The sequence below is a fragment of the Phocoena phocoena genome, chromosome 3 (genome assembly GCF_963924675.1).
Source record: "Phocoena phocoena chromosome 3, mPhoPho1.1, whole genome shotgun sequence".
Classification (NCBI taxonomy): domain Eukaryota; kingdom Metazoa; phylum Chordata; class Mammalia; order Artiodactyla; family Phocoenidae; genus Phocoena; species Phocoena phocoena.
Genome location: NC_089221.1, coordinates 165,573,479 through 165,596,434, shown reverse-complemented (window position 1 = coordinate 165,596,434; position 22,956 = coordinate 165,573,479). Strand labels below are relative to the sequence as shown.

The 22,956-nt window shown below is 57.1% G+C and overlaps 3 protein-coding genes across 6 annotated transcripts; 2 read left to right on the top strand and 1 right to left on the bottom strand.

The window, feature by feature from the left end:
• Positions 1 to 1,732: 1,732 nt before the first annotated feature.
• On the bottom strand, positions 1,733 to 3,427 carry TMEM205 (transmembrane protein 205). The gene is made up of 3 exons (XM_065875406.1): positions 3,328 to 3,427; positions 3,059 to 3,222; positions 1,733 to 2,038 (listed from the first exon to the last, which is right to left on the bottom strand). The coding sequence occupies exons 1-3, from the start codon at positions 3,425 to 3,427 to the stop codon at positions 1,733 to 1,735; spliced, it is 570 nt and encodes a 189-aa protein (XP_065731478.1).
• Positions 3,428 to 4,540: 1,113 nt separating this feature from the next.
• CCDC159 (coiled-coil domain containing 159) lies at positions 4,541 to 9,609 on the top strand. The gene is given in 8 exon segments (XM_065875354.1): positions 4,541 to 4,561; positions 7,326 to 7,353; positions 7,680 to 7,774; positions 7,863 to 7,941; positions 8,132 to 8,327; positions 8,929 to 8,996; positions 9,077 to 9,153; positions 9,484 to 9,609. Coding segments are annotated over 8 exon segments (690 nt in total).
• A 1,834-nt stretch (positions 9,610 to 11,443) lies between these two features.
• PLPPR2 (phospholipid phosphatase related 2) lies at positions 11,444 to 19,565 on the top strand. Of its 4 annotated transcripts, XM_065874401.1 has the most exons (10): positions 11,444 to 11,598; positions 12,886 to 13,060; positions 13,871 to 13,950; positions 14,475 to 14,663; positions 14,790 to 14,925; positions 15,748 to 16,019; positions 16,916 to 17,092; positions 17,630 to 17,752; positions 18,070 to 18,121; positions 18,248 to 19,565. In XM_065874401.1, the coding sequence occupies exons 3-10, from the start codon at positions 13,885 to 13,887 to the stop codon at positions 18,589 to 18,591; spliced, it is 1,359 nt and encodes a 452-aa protein (XP_065730473.1). In that variant the 5' UTR covers positions 11,444 to 11,598; positions 12,886 to 13,060; positions 13,871 to 13,884; the 3' UTR covers positions 18,592 to 19,565. The 4 variants fall into 4 exon arrangements, with proteins under 4 accessions (XP_065730473.1, XP_065730474.1, XP_065730476.1 ...); XM_065874402.1 differs by lacking the exons at positions 11,444 to 11,598; positions 12,886 to 13,060 and having other exon boundaries at positions 13,885 to 13,950; positions 14,550 to 14,663; positions 18,248 to 18,591; XM_065874404.1 differs by lacking the exons at positions 11,444 to 11,598; positions 12,886 to 13,060 and having other exon boundaries at positions 13,885 to 13,950; positions 14,550 to 14,663; positions 17,630 to 17,736; positions 18,248 to 18,280.
• Positions 19,566 to 22,956: the final 3,391 nt, after the last annotated feature.

The following is a 22,956-nucleotide window of genomic DNA, read 5'->3' as shown; positions in this document are numbered from 1 at the left end:
GGGGCGAGGGAGGAGGCGTCCCCCGCTGCCTGCCTTTGTTCCCCAGGCCCCGGGCCTCCCCCTAAGCCCCTGTCCCCCCAAAGACCTGCTGGGACGCGGAGGCGCGGGTTGGGGTGCGCTCCCTCCGACGGGGTCACCTCGCGTGGGGACGCCGCCCTCAGACGTTCCGCCTCCGAACTCGCTGCGACCTGGCCCTGGCTGCGACCCGGACCCCGCAGCCGCAGCCGCCACCGCCACCGCTGCCCGCAGCCACCCGGATCCCGCGCCGGCCCCGCCCAGGCGTGGGAGGAGGGGCCCCTCTCGGGGAAGGGCGGGGCGGGACCGGGGCGGGGCCTGTGGAGACCACGGATTGGGGGGCGGGGGCGGGGGAGGGGCTGGAAGTCGCACCGTGCGCGCAGCTGTCAGTTCCCTGACAATAAATATTTCATTTTCACTAACCATACGTGGAGCTCCTACTACGTGCACAGCATCTAAGCTAAGGAGCTCCTACTACGTGCACGGCAGCTAAGCAGCACGGACTCTGGAGCCGGGTTCGAATCTCAGCTCCACCACTTTCTAGCGTTGTCGCTTTGGACGTGTTAACCTCCCTGGGTCTCATTTTCCCCATCCGTCACGTGGTCGATAACGAGGGTACCCACCTCACAGGGTTGTGTAAGGGTTCTGATCTGAGTTAGTGTTTGTAACATGCAGCGCCTTACCTAAACTGGGCTAGAGCCTTTCCCAAATACCCTTAAGGGCCCTTAGAATTAACCACCACCACCACCCCACCACCACCACCACCACCGCCTTTTACAGATAAAGAAACTGGAGATCAGAGAGGGACAGACACTTGCCTGAGGCCACACAATTTGGCAACCAGGCCCAGCTGAGGTCCCAGACTTTTCTTCAAGCCAACAGAAGAGAATCTGCAGTTATAACAGTTCAGGCTTGGGACTTCCCTGGCGGTCCAGTGGTTACGATTCTGTAATTCCACTGCAGGGGGCACAGTTTCTATCCCCTGGTTGGAGAACTAAGATCCCACATGCCATGAAGCGTGGCCAAAAATTTAACACAAAACAAAACACAGTTCAGGCTTTGTTGGGCTTCAAATCCCAACAACTGCGCCTGAAGCCACTTGCTGAATTTCTCTGAGCTCCCATTGCTTCATGGAACAATGTTAGCCACCTCTAAGGGCTGTTGTGGACAAACTGAGATGATGTGTATCAGTCAGGAAGGGATGGCATATGCTCAGTAACAAGCTGCCCTATAGTCATCATGGCATCTAACATCCAAGGTTTGTTTCTCTCACACCGGTCATTGCAATGAGGGGAAGATGTGCCGAATCACATACTGGCTTGTATACTTCTCTTTGGAAATGACTTTGCTCACATTTCACTGGCCAAAGCAAGTCTCATGGCCACCCCCGATGTCAATGGGGTGAAAAATATGATTGTCCTCTAGGGATCAGAACCAGCTGTTGTTACAATAATACATGATCTGTGCAGTGGTTAGCGCCACACCTGGCACACAGTGGGTGCTCAACAAATGGGCACCATTATAGGAAGAGCTTAAGGGCTGCAACAGCTAACTCTCCAAATCATCATGCCACATGAATGGGGAAACGGAATCCCTCAGCTCTACCCTTGCCTGCCCCTCCCGCTGCTTCCCAGTTGGAGAAAAGTGACAGCAGTCATTTCCAAAGAAGTGTTTATTGACATTTGGGGCCCCAGCAGAGACAGAGAGTCAGTGGGGGCTAGAGGCTCCTGAGGCCCAGGGCGAGGCCTACAAGATGAAGCCCATTGCTCAGGAGGCAGCCCAGATTGCAAATGGAAGATAGGCCATGGTAGCGGAAGAAGATCTGGCGGAGGGCACTGTACTTGGGGTCCTGCTCCCGCAGCTGACGATAGGGGTCTGAGCCCTGGTGGCTGCCCAGCACCTCCCCGCCCAGGCCCCGCTCCTTCTCCATGGTCTGCAGGGCCCACATGGCGGCCGTGGTGCGGGGTTCCAGCCAGCGGGCGTTGATGGTGGCCAGCATGAGGCTCAGAAGCAGCAAGCAGAGCTGGTAGGGCAGCAGGAGGACAAGGTGAGCCATGCCTGGGAGACAGCAGGGGCCCTAGGGAGGGTCCTTCTGCATCCTCAAAGCCCAGAGGGGAATGGGGGACAGGACTGGGTCAAAGCCAGGCCTCCCCACTCCAACCTCAAACCCAAACAGAGCTCCAGCTCTCATACCCTGAAACCTGCAGCTCCTAAGGAAAGGCTCTGCCACTATCTCCTCTCTCTACCACTGTCTCCTCTCTCTCCCCCAAACCTCCTAAGCCTCCTCTCCTCTGATACCCTGACTGGAACTTTCCAGAATACAGCCTGTCTCCTACCTTCCTCTGTTCCCCTAAACTGAGGGTATCTCAGGGCAGAGCCTCTCTTCCCTGAATTGGGACAGAGCACCATAACTGTCCCCTCATTTCCCCAAAATAGAGAGCCTAAGAGAAGGCCCATCTCCTTTGTGGCCCCAGCCTAGACCCTAGAAGCTGACACTGGGTCCAGAGGGAGTGAATTAAAAGTCCTCGAAGTTCCAATTACCCATAATCCCTCCTGTGTCTGTGGGATTATTGAAACCCCTGTCAGGTCTCACCTGCCCACATCTGAGGGACATAATGGGGGCAGGGGGAGGGCAAGATAGAGAAATGTGAGATGCACAGATAGTTCCTTGCCTTGTGGCTGGGAAAAATGTGTGGATGAGGGTGGGGGACTGTAAATTCCCAGTCAGGCTGGTTTTTAAACACTGAGCTGGGGTCAGTGCCCCAGCCCAGCTGAGTCACCACAGCTTGGCTGCAGGCCCAGCCAGGGGGAGGAGAGGGAGCAACAGCCAGCAGAGAGACACTGCGGAATAGTCAGGGCTGCCGGGGATGGTTGTACAGGCTGTGCACTGCTCAAGGGTATCCAGAACCCAGCTTTGTATACACCAGGAAGAAGGGGCAGTTTGGGGGGTTTCATTTTACTTCTCACAAAGGTGTAGCCATAGGTGCTCAGTGTGGTCCTGGGAATGAATCTCCAGAGGGTAGTGGAGCTCAAGCTGTCATACCTGGCTGGCCTCCCAGAATGTGAGCTGAGCCCCGGCACGCTGTGAGGCCAAGATGCAGAGGTTGACGAAGGCACAGCCCATGGAGATGTGAAAGTAGAAAGGGAAGAGTTTGCTCTGCACCAGGCCGAAGGTATGCCGGGGAAGGCCTCGGAAAAGCAGGAAGCCTGTGGGGTGCAGGGGACGACATGTCTGTTAGGACACTTCCAAGTCCCTCTCTCATCCCTGTCCCCACCTTAGGCACTCATGATATCCAGGCCGAGGGTCCCTACCTGAGACGAAGGTCACCCACATTTGCATGCCCCAGGCCCCTGACAAGACCAGTAGATGAACCACCTTAGTCAGGCTTTCCGGGTTCCCACCTTCCTCCATCTTGCGGGCCTGGGAAGGAGGCACCAGGTGGTCAGAGTTTTACCTTTGCCCTGTGGCCTTCAGACCCTGTGAGCCTGCACAAGGCCAGGGTCATGGTCTATCCAGCAGAGATCCAGGGATGGTAGCCCAGGAATGGCGGTGCGGAAGACCCATAGCACTTCTGTGATGTCCCCCGACTCCATCTCTCCAAATGTCAGCCCTCAAGATCTTAGGCTCTCTGGACCCCAACATCCATGCCACCTCTGAGACCCCCAAATTTCAGCCCCAGCAGCTCAAGCTCGAAGCCCTAGATCCTCAGAGATCACCCCAGTGACTCCCAAATATCACCCCAGGGACTGAGTTCTGATATCAAAGACTACTCTTTTCATGACAGGATCCCAGGTATCACTATGAAGATTCCCAAAGCACCTCCTGGAGACGCCATCTAATCCTGAGAAACCCTAAATCTCATCCCGAGGACACCGACCCCACCATTGGACCCGGACATCGACCTGCAGCACCCAAGAGTCCGGGGCCGGATCTAAGGGGGTCAGGCAGGCCCGAGGACACCGACCCCACCACTGGACCCGGGCCTCGACCTGCAGCACTCAAGAGTCCGGGGCCGGATCTAAGGGGGTCAGGCGGGCCCGAGGACACCGACCCCACCACTGGACCCGGGCCTCGACCTGCAGCACTCAAGAGTCGGGGGCCGGATCTAAGGGGGTCAGGCGGTCTGGGCTTGGTACCTCACTCTCGCGCTCCGCGGTGGCCGCGGACCTCCTCGGCCACCTCCCCTCGTGGGACCAAGAATTCGTCCCGCCTCCCAGCTAAGCCAGAAGCCAATCGGATCGGAGATCTGTACCTCCTGTACCGCCCTCTTAGATATTGACTAATCGATGAACGGAATCCCGTCCACTCCTCGGGATTTCACCCAATTACACCGCGGCTCCTAAGATCTGCGGAAGCGGAAAGGCGCCAATGAGGTCTTCGGCTGCATCGGCGGGGGCGGAGCTAAAATGCCAGCCACACCCCTCTCTGTGACTATACTTTTGGGCTCCGCGCGTTTTAATAGGATGGTGTCTCCACGGGATCAAATTTCAGCGTCACAGCTGGGGACTGGCTTCGCGGTCCCTGATGGGAGAGCAGGAGCAGGTGGTGTGTGGTAGGTGGGGGTGGAAGGGGATCGGGAGCTTGGCGAGCGCAGGATTTAAGGCCCCGGCGGGCGGGGCGCAGGACTCAAGGCCCCGGCGGGCGGGGCCCAGGCAAATGACCCCACCCCGTTCCTTCAAGAATTCTATCGGGAAGGACTGAGGGAAAACAGGTGATGTGGGAGGGGGAGGGGGAGGGGAGGGGGAGGGGGAGGGGGAGGGGAGGGGAGGGGAGGGGAGGGGGAGGGGAGGGGAGGGGAGGGGGGGGCTCGACTGGGGGCCTGCCTGCAACTGACAGAAATGCATCTTGCCTTTCCCCTCCAAGTCTCCCAGGGCTCCTATGAGTCCCAAGTACCAAGTGCTCAGTGTGATGTTCAAGGACAGACACTGAGCTTCCCACTACTGCATATCAGGCACTGGCATGGATTAATTTACTTAATCACAACAACCCAGTAAGGTGGATAGTATGACATCCCATTTTTATAGTTGGGGACAATGAGGCATGGAGAGGTTTAGTAACTCCTCCAACATCGCACAGCTGTGAAGGGGCAAAGCTAGGATTTGAACCTGGGCCATCTAGCTGGAGGGTCTCCTTGCTTAATCATCATGCTGTACTGCCTCTGGAAGTGAGGACCTCCCTGAGGCGGTGACTTTTGAAGTGGTAGCTTAGAACAGTTCAGGCAGAATAATAACTCCTACATCACAGGGTGGGTGTGAACACCCAATGAGGGCTTAGGGTGGTGCTCAGCACTCAGCAAGATGCTCAGAAAATATGAGCTTAAAAAGGGATTAAGGAAGATTTTACAGAGGCAATGCTGAGTAGGGTTTTGAAGGGTATGTAGGAGTCTTCCAGGAGGACTGGGTTAGGGGAAAGATACCAGAGGGCCCAACAAGGACAAAAGAACAGAAAGGCGTATACTGTGGCCTTTCTGGCTGACTGTGATCCATGGCAAGTTGCCCTTCACCTGGAAGTTTTTCCAGACAGACCTCCCCCAGGTTTCTCCAGCTGTGCCAGCCCTGACTACACTGGAAGGACAGGGGGTGTGGCTGTGAGACCCAGAACTGAGTTCTTTCCTGTTTCCAGCCTCACCTAGTACAGGCCTGGGACCCCATTCAGCTACCATTTATTAAATAGATATGCTCTGCCTCTCCTGCTCACATTCTATGTCTCCCATTTACTTGGGGAGCCAGTTCCCTGGCTTGGCTTGCCCTGCCTTGCTTGAACGGCCCTGCTAACCTCCTGCTGCTTCCTTTTGGACCCTGCCTCCAGCCACCCTGACTTGACCTGCAAAGAGCACCGGGTTGCAGACTTCCAAGTTTTTGCACACGCTGTTTCCTGCCAGGGATGTCCTTCCTTTAGGGCCCAATGTTAAGATCTTTTTTTCTTTTCGGCTCGTCTCAGACCTCACTGACTCCTGTGGAATCTTCTAGGTCCTTCTCACTGCCCATCCTAACCCCTGGGGCTGGGATCATCTTTCACCCAGCTTTGGCTCCTATCATAAATAAGAGGCCTGTGTTCAGGGCTGAGGCCTCTCTGGGGTGTCAGAGGGGGCATGAGAGTGTCAGGACCTGGGAGCTGGTCTCAGTGCAGCCCTCTGTCCCCCCTACTCTAAGCAACCCTCTTCTGGCCCGCCTACCCCTGGATTCTGACTACTCCGTGCCTTGCTATTGCTCACCTCCGGTCACCCTCCAACGTGTGTTTGCCTGCTAACGAGAAGTGTGACAAGTGCTGCGGTTCGCTGAGCGGCTGCCCTGGGGCTGGAGAGCAGGAGGGGCTGGAGTACTCTGGGCTGGCTCTCAGGAAACCTTCACCACACACCCCACTCCCAGGCCCTTCCTCAGAAAAGACCTTGGAATATACATTTCACTGGTCCAGGACCCCAGAGCCAGAGACCTTGCAGCTGGCTGCACCCGAAAACACAGTGACAATTGGAACCTGGAGGCCAGGGAGAGACTCGGGGCTTCAGTCTCATGGGTCCCTCCCCAACTCAGACTCACAGAATCACTGTAATGACCAGGACCCTCCAAAGAGGCATCACAGCAACACTAAGGTCATCCGCACCCGGGAAACCCCTTCCTGCCGCACCGCTATCTACCGCTGCAGGGCTTAGGGAGGGAGCTGTGGGGGCAGAGTCCTCCTCGAGACCCCTCACACCCTCTGTCTTCAGCACCCCGAACAGCGCCCAGTGCTCAGCAGGCCTGCACTAAAAATGTCTTGAATGAATGGAACGGATGTGCGATTGTGTGTCTTAATGAGGTCCTGTTTGTGATCGTCTCTGGATGTGACGGCCTGTGTGTCTGTGGTTGTGTGTCTGAGATGGGCATGAGTGCATGCCCTGGGTCTTATGACTTAGTGTGCACGGCTCTGTCTGAGGCTGCGCGTCTGTGGTCGTGTTTTGATGACCATGTGTGGTTGTGCGTCAGTGGCTACTGGTGCTCCTTGCAGACGTTGTTGATGCCCCTAAGGAGGAGGGCCATTCCCTGAGCGCAACCAGAGACGTGGCTCTGAAGGTGCATGCTCTCAGGGGCAGCCCATGGGCCTGCCACACAAATCCACTTCTGAGTGTTTTCAGGCTGGGGCAGAGGTGGGGGTGGGGGTGGCGGTGGGGTGCATGCGTATGCCTGGAGGCAGCTTTGCCTGCACTTGGGGGTCTAGGACACCCAGAACTCAGCAGACCCAAATCTTGTCTGGCCCCCACACACTGGGTCGGGGTGAGCAAGGAGGCAGACCAGGGATAGATTATTACTGCTCTCATGCCCACCTTTCATAGAACCCCTGGGAGACTAGCTCTTCCAAAACCCAAGATGAGAACCTTCCCACTCAACAAGACTGTGGGTGGGAGACATGCCAGCTCCTACCTCCACCCTCTGCTCCAGCCTCAGCGGACCCCCACCGTTGCTACCCACTCATCCCTGCCCCATTGTCAGCTGACCCTTACCCCTGACCTCGCCCACCATCCCTGTCCCTGACCTTGACCCCCTACTCCTGCCTCTGCCTCCGCCTCAGCCTACCGCAGCTTCTTGCCCTGTCCCCCCTCAACCAGACCCTGAGCCTCTACTGACCTCTGCCCTGACCTTGCCCCTGCCCTCAACCCCTCCCAGCCTCGGCTGACCCTCACCTATACTCACAATTAAGTCCACCGTGATGATTCCCGAATCCCAGAAGCTTCTGAGATGTGAACTGGAGTCACTCAGGTGTCAGCTACAGGCCCAGACCAAGGTGAGCCACCTCAGCTCCGCCCCCAGCAGTTGTTTCCCCCCCCTACTCCACCCCTGCTCTCACCCCCAGGCCTGGCCTCTTCCTCCAGTCTTTCGAGTTCCTAAACCACTCAGTGACCATGTTGAAGGACAGCTGCCTGCAGCAAATCAAGATCCAACAGCTTGAAGGTGAGAACTGGCCAAAGGTCAAGGTAAGGCTGGAGGCTGCTCCTATCAGGGTCAGCTGAGTCAGGCCAGGGTGAGAGAAGTTGGCTGTGTCTGGATTCAGGACCAGAGTCTGGTCAGGGTGGGGGCAAGCTGGGTTCAAAGCTGGGCTCAGTGTGGGTGGGGCTCAGCCAAGGTCCCACCATCTCTCTAGAGATGCTGAGCCCCACGAGCCGCCAGGCAGACAAGGAGAGACACAAGTGGGACGTGGAGAAGGGACGGCAGGAGCTATATGAGGCCCTGGCTAAAGGCCTGCAGGGGCTGCAGAAGACCCTGTATGACAACGAGGAGGTGCAGCGGGCCCATACCACCCGCTGTCTACAGCTGTTGGCTCAGGAGATCCGGGACAGGTGGGTATTGCGAGGAGGGAGGGAAGGGAGGGAAGGGAGGCCAGGGAGAGGGAACCACAGGTGGGATGGGGGAAATGGGAAGGGCCTGAGTAAGGGAGTCTGGGGGACCTTGGAAGTCTTGGGGGACAAGAGGAGGGGATGGGGGAGGCAGGAGGCAGTGGGGGTGTGTGGGAGACTGGGAGGCCAGAAATAGGGGAGACAGGAGGTGGGATGGAAAGGGAGGCTGGAGGATCAGAAAGCTGGTGGGGGTGGCATGGGAAACTGGAGGGTAGAGGAGGTTGAGGGGGGCAGAGGCTGGGGGTATTGGAGGTCTGGGGGGGCAGAAGGTGGGGAGCTGGAAGCCAGGCAATGGGGGGCTGAGGGAATGGGAGGCTGGAGGTCAGAAGGAGAGGACATGGGGCTAGGGAGGGGTAGGAGGTGGGGGAATAGTAGTAGGAGCGGACAGGTGGGTAGGCAGTTATGGGGAGGGGACAGAGCCTGAGAGATGGTAGTTGAACAGATAGAAACATGGGACGTGGAGGAGGCTTTGGGGAGGCAGGTGGGCAAATGGGAAGCCAGGAGGTCAGGAAACGGGAGGCCAGAGGCTGCACTGTCCCCTCAGCAAGAAGTTCTTGTGGGAGGAGCTGGAGCTGGTGCGGGACGAGGTGACCTTCATTTATCAAAAGCTATGTGAGTGCCCAAAGCCCATGACCAGGAGGGCGGGGGGTCCTTCTGCAGCTCTGGCCCACCTGAGTCCCCTCCCCCTACAGAGGCGCAGGAAGAGGAGATTACGGAGAACCTGGTGAACATCCAGAAGATGCAAAAGACACAGGTGAAGTGCTGCAAGGTGAGCAGAGAGCACGGGGACCTTGCGTGAGTTGGGGTTATGGGGATCTCTGCCAGCCTCCACCATCAGACTGGAGCCAGAAGGCCTGGGTTCAAATCTCAGCTCTGCTTCTTAATGCTGTGTAACTGTGGGCAAGTCACTTCCCCTCTCTGGGCCTCAGTTTCCTCATCTGAATAATGGGTGTAACAATAGAGCCCTACCTGACCAAGTAGCTGCATTAACTGAGTGATAAGCACTTTGAAGGCAGCCTGGAATGTGATAAATGCTATATTACACGTTTCACCATCATCATCATTATTATTATTATCCTCCCATCTCCCCCGGCCTCAGGTCCTGACCAAAATGAAGCAGCATGGGTATGAGACATCCAACTGGCTAGAGACTGAGGAGTTGCCACCAGGAGGCAGTGGCTCCTGGAGGGATGACCTCCAGAAGGAGCTGGGTGACATATGGTGATGCCCAGCTCCCACTCTAACCTCTGACCCCTGACCCTCATCTGCCCTGTGCTCCTCCCAATCAGATCAAGCAGCAACCACCAGAACCTAGAACGCACCTGAGTCCACATCTCCCTCTCCTCCCAGGACTCATCTCTGCCCCTGCCCCCACCATGGCCTCCCTGCCCCAGCTTTGAGCAGTCCAGAGTCCCCCCCCGGGGCCCCCAGATCCCCATCTCCCCACAGGTCCGCTGTGCACTTGCTGCAGAACTCCTTTGGTGGCCTCGCCATATACTCAGGGGGCCGGCCCAGGGCTGCGAGCCTCAGGGGTGAGTGGGGTTGAGCAGCACTCCAGGGGTGGGGGAGGTTCATTCTCCAGCTTCACACATGGAGGTCATGTTCAGAGGCCATAGTTGGGGGTGGTTGGGTCTGTTGGGTCTTATTCTGGGGTCACATTAAATAATGTTCTGGGGTGACATTAAAGAGTCCCTGGAGGTTTCATCCAGGGGTCACTCAGGGTCACTGTGATCTTTTTTAAGGGTCAGTGGTGTAAAATTCAGGTGTCATCGAGGTCATACTTTGGTGTCATGTTGGGTCATATTCAAGGGACATAATCAAGGATCACATAATATCAAGGGCACCATATTCAAAGGCCACTCGAGGGTCACATTCAGGGTTTGTGCCAGGATTGCACCTGTCCCTCCTGCTGGCTATAAGGGGCACCGATGCCTGAGCCCGCCACGCCCCTCCTGGGACTCGGACTCAGACTCAGACCAGGACCCTTCCCAGCCACCACTCAGCAAGAGCTGCTCCTTCCCACCTGGTGTGGATACTCCCCTGCCCCAACCTACCCTTCCCCTCCTGGCCTGCCCTGGAATCCCCAAGTACACGCCCTTCCAACTCCCAGCCTGGGCATCTGCTCCCTGACCTCCAGCCCTGGGGTCACCTGGACCAGGCCAGCCTCTGACCCACCCTCTTTCTCCACAGCCTGAGCAGCTGGGACTGCTCTCCCTGAAGACCCCTCCATAGAGAAAATAAACTAGCTGAGACCCTCCTCCACCTGTGGACTGCTGCTCCTGGCTGCTTCCTGTGCCTCAGAGTGACCCCCACAGTTTACTACCCAGTCTTGGGGAGGGACTGTTCGGGATATGTGGGCCTAGGGTCAGGGGACAGTGTGAGGCTGGATTTAGTATATGACAAGGTCAGGGGTAAGTCTGTCTAGATACGAGTGGCCAGATAGGCCCTTGGCGATCTGGCCTGCTGTCCCTACTGCCCAAACGGGGAAATTGACGCCCCTGACCTTCATCTGCCCTGCGTTCCTCCTAATAAGATCAAGCAGCGACCACCGGAACCTGGAACCCAACCGGAGTCCCTCTCCTCCCAGGACTCATCTCCGCCCCTGCCGCCACCATGGCCTCCCTGCCCCAGCTCTGAGCAGTCCAGAGTCCCCCGGGACCCCAAGATCCCCATCTCCCCCCAGGTCGGCTGTGCACCTGCTGCAGAACTCCTTTGACGGCCTCGCCATATCCTCAGGGCGCCACCCTAGGGCCCCGAGCCTCAGGGGTGAGGGGGGTTGAGCAGCACTCCAGGGTGTGTGTGGGGAGATCATTCTCATCTCCGCCCAGGGTTTCGGCCCGGGGTCACGCTCTGACACCCCACCCTCCTCTTCCTCTCAGCACCCACCAGGGTCCTCCCTCCCAACCTCCAACCTTTGTTCCCTCCCGAATCTATTCTAAAACGCCCTGCCCCAAAGAGCAACAGAGGCCCCGCCCCGGATCACGCTAATGAGACTCCGCGAGGCCCCGCCTCACGGGTTATGCAAATAATGCTCCCGGAGGCCCCGCCCCTCTCCCCGCCGCGGAGTCTGCGCTGCGCGGCGCGGCGCGGCCCGGCCGGCCGACGGCGTCTCCATCTCTGCGTTCGCTCTCTGGCCGGCCGTCTGTCTGTCAGTCCCGCCGCGCCGGGGCCGTCTAGGTGGATCCGGGGCTCAGGCGGCGGCAGTCTAGACCCGGTGAGGGGGAGGGCCTTGGGGAGCCCCCCGTACCCCTTCTCGCCTGCTTCCGACCCTCGGTCTGTCTGGCCAGGGTTCGGTTCCTGTGGGTCGGGTCCCCTGCGGGTCCAGCACGGGGAGGGGGAGGGGAGGCTGCGAGCTGAGGCTTGGGGACCGGGCTGGGGGAGGGGAAGATGGGGAGGCGACCCTGGTGAGGCTGACGGTGATCGTGTGGTTGTCGTTATGTGTCAGTGTGTGGCTGTATGAGAGATTGTGTGGCTTCAGGGGTGTCTGTGTGGTGTCTCTGTGACTGTGTCTCCTGTGGCTGTCATTTGCGGCTGTCGCCATGGGTATCACTCTGATGGTGAGTGTGTGGTGGCTGTGTTGTCGGGGTCGCCTTTGAGTGGCCGTGTGACTGCTGTCACAGTGATTGTGTGGCTGGCTCGGTGTCTGTATGGTTGTGTGCATGTGACTGTCACTGTGTGGCTGCTGTTGTGTGTTCCTTCTGATGGTGGTGGTGGGGCCGTTATTGTGTTCCAGTGTGTGGCTGTGATCATGTGCCTTTCCTGTGTGGCTCTGTGTGTGAGTCTGTGCCATGGTCCATGTCTGTGCCCTCGTGTGGCCATGTGGCTGTGGTTGTGGATGGCACAGGGCGCTCCTAGGACTGTCAGTGTGGATGAGAGACTGTTAATGTGTGTCATCCTGTGCCTTGTAATTGGGGGTGTGACGCTGTGACCAGTTCTGTGACCCCCCCACACACACACACTGTGTGTGGTGACTCTCTTTTTTTTGATGTGGCTCTTAAGTGTGTTGGCAGCCTCGAGTCTGTCCCTGACGGTGGTGGAGTGAGGGCTGGGTGTGAGTCTGTGAGGTGTGTGAAGGACCTCCTGTTGTGTCCCAGTGACCGTGTGTGGGGGACATTTGTTTGATCTGTGTGGGTGTCTGTGCCAGGCCGTGTGCACACTGTGGTGTGTGTGTGTGTGCAGCTATGTGTGTAGTGGGTGTTGGGCACCTGTCTGAATGAGCGAGCCTGTCTTGTTCACCACAAGGCTGGCACCCAGCACAGAGCCTGGAACCCAGCAGGCCCTTGATCCTTGTTGGTGGGATGAATGAGTGCTGTGCGATGGTGTGTGTGTGTGCGTGTGTGTGTGTGTGTGGTGTTTGGGATGGAAGCTCTGGCTGACTTGTGTACTCTGGGGGTGCCGGTGTGTGTTTGTGTCTCTAAGAAGGTGAGGGGGCCATGGCCAGGTGGGCATCTTGGGCCTCTGGGCTCTCTGGTGACCCTCACCCCTACATGTCACATTGCAGAGCAAGCCACGTGGATGGGGCACTGGACCCAGAGTGCCTACCCTTACCTGCCTGGGCCTCAGTTTCCAAATCTGTGCAATGGGGGTGACCATCCCTGCCCTGCTGGCCGCCAGGAGTGGCTGTGAGTCTGTGGGCGTGGCAGCGGCCTGCAGGAAGTCATAGGGCCCTTTCACAGGTGAGGTTAGGCTGGGAGAATGGGTCAAGCAGGTGTGACTGCGTTGGCCTCTCAGTGCTGGGGACTGAGGTTAGACTGTGGGGAGGGGAGAGCACATTGAGGGGGAGATAGCCCTCTCTTGATACAGGAAAGCAGACGGGCTGGGAGGAGGGGGAAGGAGGGAGAGAGGGAGAGGCAGCTGGGAGAGAAGGAGGGCCTGGCCATCAGCCCGAACCAGTCAGGCACAGCCCATGGGAACAGGAGAGGGAGGCCCCTGAGGGCCATGGGGGAAGTGGTATAGGGGGAGGGGCTTGGTGGGGGTGGGTGACAGGGAACATGGGGTCTCCTGTAAAGCATATGGGGAAAGAGTATGGGGTCTCCTAAAAACTAGTGGGTGTGAGGACCCTTCTTTGTGGGGGAGGGGTCCACATTAGCTGGAGAAGTCTCTGCTAAAGGCCAAGGGCATGGGTCCCACATGCTAAGGAGGCCAGGCCCTCCTAAAAGGTATGGGGTCAGAATCTCCTGTGTAGGCTGTTGGGGGAGAAGACCACTATACAATCTGTGGGGACCCCAGCAGAGGCTGAGCTGAGCAGGTTGTGTCAGGCGAGGCTGGTGCCTCCAATGGCCAGGGGCAGGGGCAGGTGCAGGGCAAGACCTGCATATGCAGAGGCGTGGCCAGAAGGCTCAGGGGGCGGAGCCAGGGCTCCTTGGCTGTAGTCCGAGGGGCCAGGGATGGGGGCCAGGTTGTGGCCAGAAGACTCCACAAGCAGGTGACCTGAACCTCCCCTTAGGCCCCACCCTGGCAGTGCCACTCCCTCCCCTTCTCCACAGGCCCGGCCTTCACCATGGCGGGAGGGAGACCTCAGCTGAAGAGGAGTTTCTCCATCATTCCCTGCTTTGTCTTTGTGGAGGTGAGGCGCACAGTACCTCCCCTGCCCAGACCCTCAAGGGGGAGGAGGCACTTTCGGAAGTGGCAATCCGGGATTCAACCCAGCTCTGCCCATCATTACTGTGGGACTCTGGGCACCTCACTTACCCTCCCAAGCCTGTTTCCTCATCTGTCAAATGGGCATAATTACAGTCCCTCTCTCCTAGGACTGTTATGAAAGTAAAATGGATTAATTCATGGAAGAGGTTTAGTATGATGCCCTGCCCACAATAAGAGTTACACCTGTGGTAGCTCTAGTATTTCTATCAGTAGTATTTTTTCTTTCTCTGTTGGTTTGTTCCTCCACTACCCACTATCTCTCTCTGAGCTCTGGCCCTGTCCTCTCTCCCTCTTCCCAGTCCCATCTCCTCTCTCCTCTTCATCTCTCTCTCTATCTCTCCCCCTTGTCTCTGTCTCCATCTCTGTGTCTCCATCTCCGTGGCCCAGCTCTGGCCTGACCCTCTCTGTTCTTACTCTGTCTCTCTCCCCACCCTGGCTGGGCGGCAGTCGGTGCTGCTGGGCATCGTGGTCCTGCTTGCTTACCGCCTGGAGTTCACGGACACCTTCCCCGTGCACACCCAGGGCTTCTTCTGCTATGACAGTACCTATGCCAAGCCCTACCCAGGGCCTGAGGCTGCCAGCAGAGCACCCCCGGCCCTCATCTACGCCCTGGTCACCGCTGGGCCCACCCTCACGGTAAGACTGGGGGTAAACTGGCTCAGACTGTGGGAAGGGCCTTCCAGGAGGCAGGAGGGCCAGGTGGAGATGGGTGGAGAGCTGGGCTTGAAGGCCAGGAAGACCACGCCTCGGTCTTGCCCACAGATCCTGCTTGGGGAGCTGGCACGTGCCTTTTTCCCTGCACCACCGTCAGCCATCCCAGTCACTGGGGAGAGAACCATCGTGTCTGGGGCCTGCTGCCGCTTCAGTCCCCCGCTGCGGAGGCTAGTCCGCTTCCTGGGTGAGTGACTCGGTCAGGGGTCAGCCATGCAAAACGGCTATGGGCCAGGCTCAGGTATAATAAGAATTCCAGGGGCGGAAGGCCTAGAATTGCCATGATGGTGACTTCATGGGGAAAGAGGGATGTGGGTCTGAGGTCAGTCATGGTGGAGGTTCTAGAGACATGGGTGGGGCCTAAGTCAACCTTGATGACAACTATAAGAGGAGGGCCCCAAATTGCCCAAGGAGAGTCTCAGGCAGAAAAAGCACAGGACAGACACCAGGGGGCCCTGGGGGCAGAGAGATGAGAACACTGGCTGCACTTTGAATATGGTCCCAGCCATAGTTGGTGGCCTTGGGGTAGGGCAGAGCTCATCCAAAATGGTGGTCCCTGTGGCAGAGGGCTGGAGATCCAGCCCTGGCTGAGTGGTGCTCCAGGAGAAAAGTGCTCAACTCAGCAATAGCGAGTCCAGGGGCAGGTATAGGAGCCCCAGAAATGCCATCACGGTGGTCCTAGGAGGTCCCTGGCATGGGCCCAATCCTGATGTAGTGCTGTTGAGGGGTCCTAGTCCAGCTATAATGGATTCCAGAGGAGGGCCCACTCCTGGCATATTGGTAATCCCAGAGGGACAGAGGCCAGAGGCCCAGAATGCCATCATGGTGGTCCCAAGGGAAGAGGAACATGGCCCAGCTATTATGGGGTGTGGTGTTAGGGGGAGTCCCAGCTGTGCTTTAAGGTCAGTCACAGGAACAAGGAGACAGGGGCCTATGTGAGCCGTAAGAGGGCTCACAGGAGGACGGCTGCTGGGCCCTGGCATGAACCCCCTTTCCTACCCCACCCCAGGGGTCTACTCTTTCGGCCTCTTCACCACGACCATCTTCGCCAACGCAGGGCAGGTGGTGACCGGCAACCCGACGCCGCACTTCCTGTCCGTGTGCCGCCCCAACTATACGGCCCTGGGCTGCCCGCCACCCTCACCGGACCGGCCAGGGCCCAACCGTTTCGTCACTGACCAGGGTGCCTGTGCTGGCAGCCCCAGCCTTGTGGCCGCTGCGCGCCGCGCTTTCCCCTGCAAGGACGCTGCCCTTTGCGCCTACGCCGTCGCCTACACAGCGGTGAGCGCCGAAACGGGGGCACGGCAGTAAGGGGGCGGCCAGCGGGCAGGAGACCGTCTGGGCTGGAGCCTCCAATCCCTCCCCGAGTGAGGCCACGCATCACTGTGACACCATCCCTAGGGCGGAGGCTCCCACTCCTCCCCTTGGACCCTGGCCACGCCCCCTTGGGCCCTGGCCACGCCTCCTGACCCACTAATGCCACACCCAAAGGAGGCTATTGGCTCAGCACCCTGAAGCCTGGCCAAGTCTCCGCCATGCTACAGGTCCTGGATATTGGCTGGGTGACTCGGTAATGGGCTTTCAACTCCATCCCCTGGAGCCCTTGCCCTCCAGTTTGTCCTCGTCCTTTATTGGCCTGGCCACGCTCCTGACTCGACTTCACTGGAACTTCCTGACTCTTCCCCTGTCTTTCCCTGGTCGCACCCTCTGTTGCTCTGACTCCTTTTTCTGGCACTGGGGACTGTGCTTCTAACCCTGTCAGTGGTCCCCAGGGGTTTGGGGACTCCACCTCCTGGAGCTCCTGGAACTGTCACTTGAGCCCTGACTCCACCCTCTGACTTTGTGGCCACACCCTAAGCCAGCAAGCATCCTTCCCCATCCCACCTGGACCTGGGGCCCAGGTCCCCCAGAGACCTGGGCCCCAGACCCTATCCACTGCTCTTTGGTGCTCAGGCCACACACACCCCCATCCCTGCAAAGGCCCACTGGGGGTCCATGACTCCATCCCCTGAACTCCTGTCCCCCGGGCTCTGTTCCCTGGAGCCCCTGGCTGGTGCCTCCAGTCCCATTGCGGCTTCTCAGGATTCTGGCCACACCCCCTATCCCTGAATGTAGTGTCCGCTTGGGTTTGGGAACTGCTGCTGCCATGTGTCCTCTGACCCATCCGGCTCCTGCAGATGTACGTGACGCTCGTGTTCCGCGTGAAGGGCTCCCGCCTGGTCAAACCCTCACTCTGCCTGGCTCTGCTGTGCCCCGCCTTCCTGGTGGGCGTGGTCCGCGTGGCTGAGTACCGCAACCACTGGTCTGACGTGCTGGCCGGCTTCCTGACAGGGGCGGCGATCGCCACCTTTCTGGTGAGCCCCCTTGCCATCCATCCCTGACTCAAGAGGCAGGACTGCATGATGGTGAAGGGTGTGGACTCTGTACCTTGGGCAAGTCCCTTAACCTTACCTAGCTTGGACATTCTCATCTGTGAACTGGGATAACGGGACTGGGACCAAGGTAAGGCGAGTGAGGCCCTCGCTTTGAGCACAAAATTTAAGGAGGAGCCAAAACACTCAGTAAACAAGATAAATAATATTGTAGTGAAACATTTTTAAAAATCAAAATTAATGCAAAAACCCATAATGTCCAAAATACCAAAGGTTTAAATAAGGACAGGATCAGATCCTCTTACACAACTCGGCCTTACCTGCCTCCCCGTGTGGAATAAGTAATAATAGTACCTATCTCTTAGTAAAGTGGAAAGAGCAGTGTTTGGCACATAGTAAGCACCATAAAAGTGTTAGCTGTTTTTGAAATCCTGGGCCTCAGTATCCTTATCTGAAAAATGGGGATGGTAATTTACTTTATTGGCCTCAGGTCTCAGCGTGCCCCTCCCTCTGTCACAGGTCACCTGTGTCGTGCACAACTTCCAGAGCCGGCCACCCTCTGGCCGAAGGCTCTCCCCTTGGGAGGACCTGGGCCAAACCCCCACCATGGACAGCCGCCTCGAAAAGTTAAGTGTGGCCCAGGTAAGGGGGGCCGGGGGCTGCTCCCGGCTGGAGAGGGTGGTGGGTGGAGGAGGACAAAGGAGGCAGGAAGTCAGGCAGGCAGTGGGGGTCTCAGGGCCATGGAGAGGTAGAGGGATCACTCACCTCTGTGGACCTAGGTCCTGGGGGGACCGTCCCACAGGATGCAAGGGCGGGCCACCCCCTCCCTCCCAAGGGAACATGGTTAATCCTGAAAACTTGTCTTTTCCATTGGGCTCTCTGCCCGATGAGCCCCTTGTGGCTCTGGCCAGTGGGGCCCAGGGGGCCGCTAGCCCCTTCCCTCTGCCTCTTTGTCTCAGGAACCCGAGGCCTGCAGGCCGCATTCGACACCGGCACGGCTCACCCCATCCAGTGAGTGTCGAGGGAGTGGGAGGATAAACGGGGGGACTTCCAGATGGCGATCACTGCCACAGAGGTCTCACCTGTGCTCTCATGACCCCTCCCAAGCTTTCTAACCCCCTGACTTCTGATCCCTAGAGCCGCAGAACTGCGCCCACCGTGGCCACCTGATCCCCAGCTGCGTGTCCTCCAGGGCTCCAGCCATGTGTTCATCACCCCGTGTGCCCCGCCCTCGATTGAGGTCTGAGCCAACACCCTTGCCTCTGCCCCTGCCCCTACCCACACCAACCCCCAGCCAGGGCCCCTCGCCCTCCTCCCCTGGGCCTGGGGGGCCAGGCGGGGGTGGTGGCCGTGGCCGGAAGCTGCTGCTGCCCACACCCCTGCTGCGGGACCTGTACACCCTTAGTGGACTCTATCCCTCCCCCTTCCACCGGGACAACTTCAGCCCTTACCTGTTTGCCAGCCGTGACCACCTGCTGTGAGGCCCAACACCCACCCAGAATCTGCCCAGTCCCCATTTCTTCCCTGCCACGCGTGTGTGTGCGTGTGCTGTGTGAGTGCCAAAGCCCTTGTCCCCAAACCAGCCAAGCCCAGACATCAGAGCATGGCTGGAAGGACATCTAGGGGACCCCCTGACTCTCTTGCCCTCTGGGACATCCAAGTGGGCATAATTGGGAGATGGGTCCTTGCCTCCTAGGATTGCCCTTTTAAGGGCCAAAGCCTGACTCCACTGGCCATTGCCTAGCCAATGGGAGCCCCCCAGTTCTCAGAATTCTGGCCAAAAGGAGTTTACTCCAGCCAATAGGAGCCTCCCCATCATTTCTTAGAATCCTCAGGCAAGAGGGCAACTCTAGCCAGTGTTCAGCGTCTGAACAATGAATAGGAGTCCTTGGTTCTCAGAATTTCTAGGGTGGGTGGGTATGATTCCAGTCAATGGGGGACCGCCCATGTCTAAGCATGTGCAAAGGAGAGGAGGGAGATGGGGTCATCTTTTGTCATCGGGTCCTCTCTCCTCAGAATCAGAGAGTCCAACTGGAGGGTGGGGGGCAGGCTCCCCCGTGGCAGGGTCCTTGGGGTACCCTTTCCTCTCTCAGCCCCTCCCTCATATGCAGTCTCTCACCCAGTCCCTCCTAACTCCCAACTTATGCAGGGCTTGCCCCACTTCAGAGGCTTTGGGGTTCAGGGTGCTGCATCCTTCCTTGCCTGTGCCCAGGTCACCCCAAACTCTTCTGTTATTTATTAGGGCTGTGGGGAAGGAGTTTTTTTTTCTTAGAACCCCCCCGTTCTTCACACTGCCCCCCATGCCTCAGCCTCGTACAGATGTGCCATCATAGGGGCACAGGTGGAGCAAAGACGGCTCCCCACCCCAGGCAGCCAAAGGCAGTGGGCAGGGGAGACACTGCCCCCCTTTTCCTATCCCCTCCTCATCTTTAATAAAGACCTGTTTGTAACAGAAGTTTGGCCACCTGCCTTCCTCCCCCAGGTGGCAGGGTGTGGAGGACTTTAATTTTGGGTCCAGGTGTCAGTGAGGCTGGGTGTGACTATTGTCACAGGGCGATTGTGGAGAGGCAGCATGGGGCTGTGGGGTCCGTGACTTGGCTTTAAATCCTGGCTCAGCATTTCCTGGCTGTGTGGCCTCAGGAAAGTTAATTAACCTCTCTGTGCCCTTGTTTCTTCATGTCAAATTCGAACAGCCCTACAAGCCGCATGTAAGGCACACAAACACACGGTGAGGGGCCTCATAATGACTGCCTCCCCCAGGCAGCTGGCCTGTTTCTGACCACGGCCAGGGTGCAGAGGGCACAGGGAATCGGGTGAGGGGACCCTAAGGGTTCTAATAGAAGGGGATGCTGGAGGCTGTAGGAACCTCCAAGCTGAATCCCTGACTACATGGATTTGAGCAGGGGTTCTGATTATGAGGTTCTGCTGAGAACCAATCCCTGAGGACCCAGCAGAGACCAGGGAAGGTAGGAGGGACACGGAGCCACAGACCACCTCCCCCCCCACACACGCTGTGGCTCATAGGGACTTCAGACAGGCCATTCAGGGTACGGAGACATCCAGAAACCAGGAAAGGGGAGTGTGCTTTCCTTTCTTTCTCGCCTATTCATCCATCCATCCATTTATTCATTCAGTGAACACTGTGGAGCACCCCCCACACCTGAGTGCCAGGTGCTGTTTAGTTAGGTACAGGGGCTGTAGCAGTGAGCAGAACAGACACAAAATCCTGCCCTCATGGAGCTCACTTCCTAACACCTGAGAGACAATAAACAAGATGAATAAGCTATACACAAAACCACAATTCCAAATTTCAAGAACGTCTGGAAACCAAAATTTGTTTCTCATTTGTGGCAAAACCTGACCTGAACTGACATAGGTTATTATAGCTTTTCTTTATTTAACTTTATGTGACTATTCTTACGTCTTGCTGCAGATAAAGTGTTCGACTTACAATGTTATCCCAGGTCCAACTAGGAGTGTTATTCAGTGCATAGTATTTACACCGTAGTACCTTTTGAAAATCTGAAAAATTCTGAATTCTAAACTGTAGGATCAAGGATTTAGGTCAGGGATTGAGATCGCTGATATGTTAGAATGATAAGTGACAGATAAAACTCAAGCTAGAGAAGACAATGGGACAACTCTGGGATGGGGACACAGCTTGCAATTTAAAGAGGGTGGTCAGGGAAGTTCTTTCTGAGGAGTTGGCATTGGAGATGAGGTGTGAAGGAGGGAGGGAAGGGAGCCATGCAAGTATCCACAGTATGGAGCAAGGGGAGCGTTCCAGGCAGAGGGAACAGCAAGAATGAGGACCCTGAAGTGGCAACGTGCCGGCTGCGTTCGGGCAACAGTGAGGACACCTGTGCGGTTGGAGCTGAGAAGGCGACAGGGAGACGGAGGGGGAGGAGGTGGTGGGGTGGATTGAGGGCTGCAGGGAATGAGTTGGACGCATGAGAGGGCTGCAGGCAGAGGAGGAACAGAATCATGGAGCCCCCTGCTTCACCGCCCAGAGCTTCTGTTTCCAGGGCTTGCACCCCTGAGGCCCGTGGTCCCTCCAGACGTACAGCTGCCTCCATGCGGGCAGGAAAGAAGCAAAACTTCAGCACAATGGACAGCGCCCTACCGCAACCCGGTTGGCGCTGTCCGTGGTCCTGATGTTAAGCGGAGGCCAAGAAAGGGTAAAGGCGGGGCTGCCAGACACAAAGAAGTGTCTGGGCCCGCTAGAGAGGTTGGAGACAGCAGCCCTGGCCTTGCACACACCCCCATCCCAGGGGGGTGTTAATTTTAGGTAGAAAGTTCAGACTAAGGGACTTCCCTGGTGGTCCAGTGGGTAAGACTCCATGCTCCCAATGCAGGGAGGTCGGGTTCGATCCCTGGTAGGGGAATTAGATCCTGCATGCATGCAGCAACTAAGAAGTCCACATGCCACAACTAAAGATCCCACAAGCCACAACGAAGATCCCGCGTGCTGCAACTAAGACCCAGTACAGCCAAAATAAATAAATAAAAAAAAATTTTTTTAAAAAAGAAAGAAAATCCAGACTAAGATCTGCTTGCTTATTCAAAAGGCTTCTTGAGGGCTTCCCCGGTGGTCCAGTGGTTAAGACTCCGTGCTTCCACTGCAGGAGGCGCGGGTTCAAGCCCTGGTCCGGGAAGATCCCACATGCCGCAGAGCAACTAAGCCCGTGTGCCACAACTACTGAGCCTGCGCTCTAGAGCCTGCGAGCCACAACTACTGAGCCCGTGTGCCACAACTACTGAAGCCCGCGCACCTAGAGCCCATGCTCTGCAACAAGAGAAGCCACCACAATGAGAAGCCTGCGAAATGCAACGAAGAGTAGTCCCCGCTCGCCGCAACTAGAGAAAGCCCGTGTGCAGCAACGAAGACCCAATGCAGCCAAAAATAAATAAATAAAATAAATAAATTTATTTTAAAAAATCCTCTAATTAAAAAAAAAAAAAGCCTTCTCAACATGCCCCAGTAAGTCTCACAGCCTCTCAAGCTCAACTCGATCAAAACTGAGCTCCGGGCTTCCCTGGTGGCTCACTGGTTAAGAATCCACCTGCCAGTGCAGGGGACATGTATTCAAGCCCTGGTCCAGGAAGATTCCACATGCCGCGGAGCAACTAAGCCCGTTCACCACAACTACGGAGCCTGTACTCTAGAGCCCACGCACTGCAACTACTGACCCCACGTGCCTAGAGCCCATGCTCCGCTACGAGAAGCCACTGCAGTGAGAACCCTACTCACTGCAACAAAGACTGGCCGCTGCTCGCCTAAGCTAGAGAAAGCCCGCGCACAGCAAAGAAGATCCAATGCAGCCAAAAATAAATAAATAAATTTATTAAAAAACTGAGCTCTGACTTATAATGTAAGTTAGACCATGACCCTCTTGTGCTCAAACCCTCTGTTGGCTCTTCATGGCACTCTATGTAAAAACCAAAGTTCTCCCAGTGCCCCCAGCCCTTTGCACTTGAAGGAGCCTCCACCTGGAATGCTCTTCCCCTACATAGCTACACAGTTCCCTCTCTCAACTCCTTCAAGCCTTTCCTCAAGTATTACCTTCTCAGGGAGGCCTGCCCCTACCACCCTATTCAAAATTGCAAAAACCAAACAAACAATTGGCCCTTCCCTTCCCTGTGCAAACTTTTTTTCTTTTTTTGCACACACTTATCATCTGCCCATAGACTATTTAAACTCTTCATTATCTCCTCCCTCGCTAGGATGTCAGTTCCACCAGGACAGAGATTTTGTTGTCTGTTCACCTCTGAACACCTGTGCCTCCTAGGTCAGGGCCGGGCACAAAGTAGGTGCTCAATAAGTGTTTGCCAAACGAATGAACTAA